Source organism: Phacochoerus africanus, chromosome 5 (genome assembly GCF_016906955.1).
Source record: "Phacochoerus africanus isolate WHEZ1 chromosome 5, ROS_Pafr_v1, whole genome shotgun sequence".
Classification (NCBI taxonomy): Eukaryota; Metazoa; Chordata; class Mammalia; order Artiodactyla; family Suidae; genus Phacochoerus; species Phacochoerus africanus.
This window is the reverse complement of record NC_062548.1, coordinates 49,588,867-49,596,673: the sequence shown is the minus strand read 5'-3', so window position 1 is coordinate 49,596,673 and position 7,807 is coordinate 49,588,867. Positions and strand designations below refer to the sequence as shown.

The following is a 7,807-nucleotide window of genomic DNA, read 5'->3' as shown; positions in this document are numbered from 1 at the left end:
GACCTATACCACAGCTCACGGCAAGGCCAGATCTTTAACCCACTGAGCAAGGCCAGGCATTGAATCCACAACCTCAAGGATACTAGTCGGATTTGTTTCCGCTGAGCCATGACAGGAACTCCTGTTTCACTTTTCTAAGCCTCAGTTTCCCTGGAATAAAATGGGCTGACACTCACCTTATAGGATGAGCATAAGCATTCAGCTAGGTGATCAGACAAAGCACCAGAAGAGCACCGGCCTCAGTAAATTGGGGTCTTAGTGGTGGGTGCACTGGCTGGCGGCTGGTACTGGAGCTCCTCAATGCAGAGCATGGCTTCCTTGTTAAATCCTCAGTGAAGCCCCACATCCCCAAGTCCACCAGTGATGGTGGATGTATTGGCGTCTCTGGGTCATTGTCCCCGGCAGAAGCGGTGGCCCCACTTAAGTGCGAATGCTTGGTCACAGTGGGGACCAGATCTGGGCCCTCCTCTCCCAGGCCTCATCCCTGCCCAGGGCCTGGCACTGGCATCGGCCCTGCCCCCACCCCCTGCCACCAGCCGGGCCTCCTAGCCAACCTGGTTCGGGCCCAAGAGATGAACTCCTCTGACATGGCAGGAAGCCTGGTGGGCACAGGGCACCTCTGGGGGCTCAGATGCTTCACCTGGGAAATGAGGAAATGGACAGAAATCATCCTCAGGCCTTCCAGCTCTGAATCTCAGTGCAGGAAGGCCTGACGCAAAGTAGCTCCCTTCTGCTCTCCTGCCTCTCCCTCCCTGAAGGCAGCGGCTTAAAACCTCCTTCAGAGTGGCCACCCCTCCCTCCCTCCCATGTTCCCCCATTCCCTGGGGGTGGTGCAGACCCCCTCTGCTGCCCCCCCCAGCTGCTGCACCTGACTGCCCAGCAGGGTGAACTTCAGGCTGGCTCTTAAACCATCATGCGCTCACCACACACACCATCCTTCACCTGCGCTGTTCTTTGGCCCCAAACGCCTTCCTATTGTCCATATTGGTGAGCTCCTGCTCTTCCCCCAAGACCCTGCCCAAAGGCCACCTCCTCTGGGAAGTCCTCCCTTCCTTCCCTTCTGAGGCAGCCAGTTTCAGGCTCCCCCCCAGACGACTCTCACCCCCACAGACTTTTTTTTTTCTTTTTACCACCGCACTGGAGGCATATATCCAGTTCTCAGGCAAGTTCCCAGGCTAGAGGTTGAATTGGAGCTGCAGCTGCAGGCCTATGCCACAGCCACACCAGATCTTGGCTGTGTCTGCAACCTACGCAGCTCATGGCAATGCCAGATCCTTAACCCACTGAGTGAGGCCAGGAATCAAACCCGCATCCTCATGGATGCCAGTCAGGAAAGAACAGCTGGCTCTGGGAGGGCACCCAAGCCCAGAGCCTTCTATAGAAGTCGCTGAGGAATAACTACTCCTGGCAAACCTGGGGCAACAAGGACACAGCTTGCTTATTACAAAATATCCTTTATTGATAAAATAGCTCAGACTTTTTTAAAAAATAAAACACCTGCATATCACAAGGGAGCCACAGGCAACAGGAGCAGGGGTCTTTTGGGGTACACACAAGACCAGTCAGCAGATGTCACAAGTCAGCCCCTCCCCCAGCCCAGCCTCCCCAGTGCTGCCCCAAGGTAATGAATGCCCTGGCCCCACACAGGGACCAAGGAATGAACTGGACAGCCTCTCATCCCAAGAGGTCCCCTCCATTCTCTCCATCACTGGAAAACTCCTCCAGCCCCCACTCCAAATCTAGCCAGGCCCATCAGAGTGCCACTAGTGCCTTGCTGCTCAGTCCCGCCCCCCAAAGAAGATGCTCACTGGCTTAATGCTAAAGCCAGGCACTGCCGTGGGGAAGATGGGGAAACATCCTCCATGTGCTCCCAGTTGTTCTGGGTACCAGTTCTGGGTGAGGGGAGAGGACCTGGAGGGAGAGGCTCCTGGAGCCCCATCACTGGGTTGGAGCAGGGAGGTGGGTTCTGAGGTGGTCAGACAGCACCCAGCGGGGGTGGGACAGGTGATGCATCATAGGGACCCATTTAGGGCTTGGAGCCCTGCCCTGGGCACTCCAACGGGAGGCTCCCCCAGGAATCCATGGGCCCCCTGCTCACCTGCTCCAGCCCCAGCACCCTGCCTAGACTCATATCTCAGACCGCACCTAGGGGCTGGGTATTTTTAGCTATTTGGGGGAAACAATTTGCCTGCTTGATGACAAAAGACTTCTCCCCCATCAAGGGGGCCCAAGCCAAGAACCCTCTTGGTGTCGCAGGTGAAATGTTGAGAAGTTGTCACGTAGCATGATAACTCAAACCTTTGAGGCATAAAAACACATTCTCCAAAAATCCTTTAACTGAAATCCTGGTTCGTCTGCCACTCCCTACTTCCAGTATGGGGTAGGAATTCACACCCCAGGCACAGAACAAAAGTCGACAGGAAGACAGACGGTGGTAAACACAGAAAAACGGGATCTTTATATCATCGAATCATCACATTTTTTGGTTCTCTAGAGCGTTCTCCCCACAGAGCTCAAAGCTTTCTGCCAAGGCTTTCATCTCCCTGCAGCAAGTAGGCGGCAAGCTATTGTCGGCCCGGTTTTTGCAGGGGGGGAATATGCTAGTGATCAAGGCTCTCCCGTCGAGGCAGAGCCCGGGGCCTCCAGACTGGCACACAGAGGTGTCCACACACCCACCCACCTCCCAGAGGGGCACTGGGTGAGGAGAATGATATGTGGTTCTGACTTTTAAAGGAGTTATAAATCCAAAAGCAGGGGAAAGGCGAAGAAGGGCTCAGAGGCAGTGCTAGCCCACGAACCCCTAGCCGGTGCTTGATGGGGACCAGAGCACCCAACATGGATGCCAGCCGTCATTGTCTGCCTCTTCCTCAGCAGCAGGCCCTTCTGGGAAAAGTGGAAGGCTGGCTTTTTGCTCCTTTCCAGGGAAAGATGAGAAAGGAACAAAACACCACAAGCATGACTGACCAGAAAAACAGAGGGCTTTGGCTTGCAGGAGTCTGGGATGCTGGGAGGGAGTCTGACCTCGGCCACATTCAGGAAAGTCCAAACCTTATCCATGTGCCTGTGCTCAGGCAGGGGGTGGAGAATTTAGTCTCCCACAGCCAAGCCAGCAAGAGGGGGGGCTTCAAATAGATGCCTGTGAGCAGACCCCTATCCCTGCCCCTCCCAGGGGGCTCCAGGATGAAGTCTGTAGGACCAGGGAAGGGACCAGAAAGCCCCAGGGAGGTGGCCACGTAAAACAGGGCGAGAAGCTGGGCAGCCTTGGCACCACCTGACACCAACACCACATGGACAGTGGGCAGGCGGGCTCACCAGGCTGTCTGGGTCCACTGGCGGCACAAGATCCTTCGGAAGGCACGACGAAAGTCCTGGTTGAAGATGGTGTAGATGACAGGGTTCAGCGAGCTGTTGCAGTAGCCGATCCAGAAGAAGAACTGGAAGAGGCCATGGGGCACCTTGCAGTGCTGAGGGCAGATGGCACCCAGGCTATAGCTGAAGAAGAAGGGGAACCAGCAGAGCACAAACACACCAATGACCACAGCCAGCACGAACGTGAACCGCTTCTCCCGGGTCAGCTGCGCCCGCCGACGCCACCACTGCCCACTCGAAGTGCCCACGCCCCTGCCCAGGAGCACCTGGCCCCGTAGGGTTGCCAGCACCCGGGAACCCTGTGGCTGCTGCAGGGGTGGACTGCAAGCTGAGGCAGGAGAGGCTGGCAAAGCCTGAGGCTCACACTCCTCCTCCTCCTCCTCTTCAGCCTCCTCCTCTGGTGATGTCCCACAAACACCTTCCTTCTGACCTTGGCCCGAGCTGGGAAGGGCAGGCCAGCTGGGTGGCAAAGCGGGGGTCCCAGTGTCTTCAGAGGTCTCCCCTTCATCCTTCTCCCCGGTGTGCTGAGAGCACCCATTGGTCTCTCCAGCAGTGGCCAGTTGAGAGACCAAGGTTGGCAACTTGGCTGAAGCTGAAACTTCCCCAGGGACTGGGCGGGGCTGCTTAGACTCCCCCTTCCCAGGGCCCCCCTTAGCCCTAGGGCCTCTGCGGTGGCTGCGCTTAGCGATCAAGTAGATGCGCAGGTAAACAAGGATCATGATAAGGCAGGGTGCAAAGAAAGAGCCAATGCTGGAGGCCAGGATGTACCAGGCCTCTTGATTGAGCTTGCATTGAGGGCGCCCCCGGGGCTGGGGACCCGGGTCGCCCTTGTAGATAAGAGGCGGCAGCGAGATGACAGCTGCGATGAGCCACACGGTGAGGATGATGCACTTGATGCGCCGCGGGGTGCGCTTGGAGTTGTACTCCAACGCGCGGCTCACTGCCCAGTAGCGGTCCAGGCTGATAGCACACAGGTGCACGATGGAGGAGGTGCAGAAAAGCACGTCCAGCGCCAGGTACACTTCACACCAGGTGCGTCGAAAGTACCAGTAGCCCAGCAGCTCATTGGCCAGCGAAAAAGGGATGATGAGTGTGGCCACCAGGATGTCGGCTGCGGCCAGCGACACTAGGAACAGGTTTTGCGGCGCGCGCAGCGAGCGGCTTGTCAGTACAGCCAAGATGACCAGGGAGTTGCCGAAGATAGTGAACAGGATGAGGAAGGTGATGACCGCAGCGATGGCCGCAGTGGCCTGCACGGAGTAGGGCTCCTGGTGGTCCATGGCCGGGCCGGACGGGCCAGAGGGGGCGCTGCTCACCCAGCGCGTGCACAGCCAGCGACGGCACTGTTCCACTCAGGTCGTCTAGACGAGGGGGTTGTCGCCCTGGCTGCCCTGAAGGTGCTGGAGCCCCATGGCCCAGCCGAAAGGGGCTGGGAGGTCGGGGGACGCCCAGGGCCGGCCACCGCCCTCCTACCTCCTCTTGTACCTGCGCCCGGCGTCCCTGCCGTCTGCCCCGAAGTTTACCAAGTTGTCCCGCTGCCGTGCCCGCCCCGCCTATAACCGGGGAAAGTTGCGCCCTGCCGCTGGGATGCTGTTGGACGCACGCTGGGGCGCGGGGCCCAGCCGCCTGGGCAGGGGCACGCCGCCGGTTCTCGGAGGAAGCGGCCCGCTCCGCTCGGCTGGCTGTAGCCCGGAGCCGCGCCGGCAGGCAGCCCGCCGTGTCAGGAGAGTGGGGAGGAGAGCGAGCGCGGCTGGAAGAGGGAGGAGACTGGAGGCGGGAGCAGGAGGAGGGAAGGGAGGCGGGGCGGGTAGTCGGACCCAGGGTGGTTGGAAGGTGTGCCTCGCTGGGGGAAGGGGGAGGACCGGCGGGCCGCAGCCTCTCCGCGTACCCAGCCTCCGCTCTGGCACCCCTGCCCCCCTTCCTCCAGCCCTCCGCGTTGCAGCAGGTCGGAGGGGCCCAGCGTCCGGATCTATGGGACCCGGGGAAGGATGCTGGCAGAAGTGGAAGGGTCGGTGCACGTAGGGAGCTGGGACGCAGCGGCACAGAGGCGGAATATCTCTTTTGTGGGTTGCGGGACTAGGCCCACGACCAGGGTCTAGAGAGGTGGGCGCGAGCAGAATTCCCCTTCGATGGTCCAAGAGCCAGGAGAAGAGAGCGGGTGGGTGTGTCCGGGCGCCACAGCATCCTAAACCACACCCTCTTACTGGCGCCCAAGAGGAAAGAAGCCGAGCGGAGGGCGTGGGGTGAGCGGCGAGACTGCTCAGAACCCCTTCCCCAAATGCTTGCCCACCGGGACTGGACACCGTCGGGCCTCCAGAGCCGGAGAAAGCGCGCGTAGCCTGCTGGCGAGCGCCCCCTGCCGCCGCCCGCGTGCCGAGCTCGTCCACGACCAGCCTCCCACCCAGAGACACGCATCCTCGCTGCCTTCTGGGGGCACGGAGAAGGCTCCCCAGCCCAGTGGGGCAAGCGAGTGCTCAGAGCCTGGGACTGACGATTCAGCCTTCCTGTTTCTCCTGCAGCTGCCTCAGTTTCTTCCATTAAGGGCAAAGAGGTAAGGAAAAAAACTGCCGTGGACTCAGGTCTCAGCGACAACTGAGGTGGGAAGACGAGCGCTTGCCAGCTCCGTCCTGGTGCCCAATAGGAGGAGGATGTCCCCGGGGGCAGAGCAAGGAGACCTAGTCAAGGGCGAGGTCTTTTTGACATAGCTCAAGGAAAATGTTAAGTCTCAGGGGCAGCTTCGCAGGGAGGAGCTTCCCTTTGCCTGTTTGGTGACCACCCCACAAACCCCACTCCTCACCCCCCGCTCCAGTCCTGCAGACTAGCCCCACCCCAATAGACGCTGCACATCCCTGGGTAGCCACGGAAGGAGCAGTTGGGGTAACAGGAAATTTCCAGCTAAACACACACCCCACCCTAATGTAGAAGTGTAAGAGTGGTAAGTGGAAAAATCTTATTTTCACCTGGAATGAATTCACTTCTTTGGGCTCTGATACCTTGTTCTATCAAGGTTGTTACAACAAACTTCTCTCGAATATCAAGTCATAAGTCTCTTTTCATTATGATTACTCATTCTGCTGAAATCAGCCTTAACCAGGACTAGTCTATACACAAGTACTCCAGCTACTTCTGAACATACAGTTTCTATTAACTGAGATCCTTTAATATCATGTTTTAAGGTCTTTCTTAAGATCTATTTATAAATATGTTATATGCCTGTCTCAAAAAAGTTTCTATCACTTGTTTGACTACTCTTACCTAGGCTATTTTCACCTTATATGTTAAATGCCAGCTCTATGCTAAAACCTAAGTTGTCACTGAACACACTGCTCTAAAATACCACAGTGGTGTCATTTTAAAAAACCTTTCCCCAACTTCAGACACATTAGATATTCCAGCTCCCATTCTACAAATCCACATCATATTTGTAGTCTTAGCCCGGCCAGATGTTGTTAAGGAATCACCTGTCAGTGGTTCTTTAACAACAATATTTTTCATTTTCAACAGTTCTGTTGAATCCAGATCCTTTCTCTGAATAACCCTACATACCAACTTAAGGACTAGTCAGTCATTAAGATATTTTTTGATGCAATGCTATTCTCTAAACCTGGCCAAGAAAAAATACTTTCTCAGGGTTTCTCACCAGTAATTTACACTCGCAGTGACTACTGCCTACACCACTATTCTCCACAATGAATACCTGGAAGGAACACAGGTACAATGAGGCACACACAATTTTAAGCAAGTTACTACCACTTAAATCATGATGCATCTTAAAACTGATGGCATGTCCAAAGTTTTGTACCCATCCTTAAAATAATGGTTTTGCCTTTCAAGTGTAAACATTTTAGAGTATATATATATTTCATGAAGATTTCTGCTTCTTATTCCAAAACAGAATTCTAATACTGTGAATATTTTTGCACCCCTTTGTGATATAAAATTAATGAGCAGTTCTTAAAAATTTAGTATGCTTCACTGTTACCCAGACCAATCTTGGTTACAATGGCTCAGATTCAATGACAATGTTCCTGATGATTCAGAACGCAAGGAAATTTTTTTGTTTTTGATCTCTGTCTTCTTCTTTCTTCTTTTTTTCTTTTTAGGGCCTCACCCACAGCATATGGAGGTTCCCAGGCTAGGGGTCCAATCGGAGCTGTAGCCGCCGGCCTACGCCAGAGCCAAAGCAAGGCAGGATCAGAGTCATGTCTGCAACCTACACCACAGCTCACGGCAATGCTGGATCCCCAACCCAGTGAGCAAGGCCAGGTATCGAACCCGCAACCTCATGGTTCCTTCTTGGATTTGTTAACCACTGAGCCACAGCGGGAACTCCTCTTTGTCTTTTTAGGGTTGCACCTGTGCCATATGGAGGTTCCCAGACTAGGGGTCAAATTGAAGCTGTAGCCGCTGGCCTACTTCAGAGCCACAGCAATGCAGA

The 7,807-nt window shown here is 55.6% G+C and overlaps 1 protein-coding gene across 1 annotated transcript; it reads right to left on the bottom strand.

Annotated features, from left to right (window-relative positions):
• Nucleotides 1-1,438: 1,438 nt before the first annotated feature.
• LOC125127733 (alpha-2B adrenergic receptor) lies at nucleotides 1,439-5,085 on the bottom strand. Its single transcript, XM_047781215.1, has one exon. It carries the CDS (start codon nucleotides 4,647-4,649, stop codon nucleotides 3,309-3,311), a length of 1,341 nt encoding a protein of 446 aa, XP_047637171.1. The 5' UTR covers nucleotides 4,650-5,085; the 3' UTR covers nucleotides 1,439-3,308.
• Between the last annotated feature and the right edge of the window lie 2,722 nt (nucleotides 5,086-7,807).

Bases quoted from the DNA above. Each gene is read 5' to 3' on its own strand.
- LOC125127733 (XM_047781215.1), bottom strand. From the start codon at position 4,649: ATGGACCACCAGGAGCCCTACTCCGTGCAGGCCACTGCGGCCATCGCT.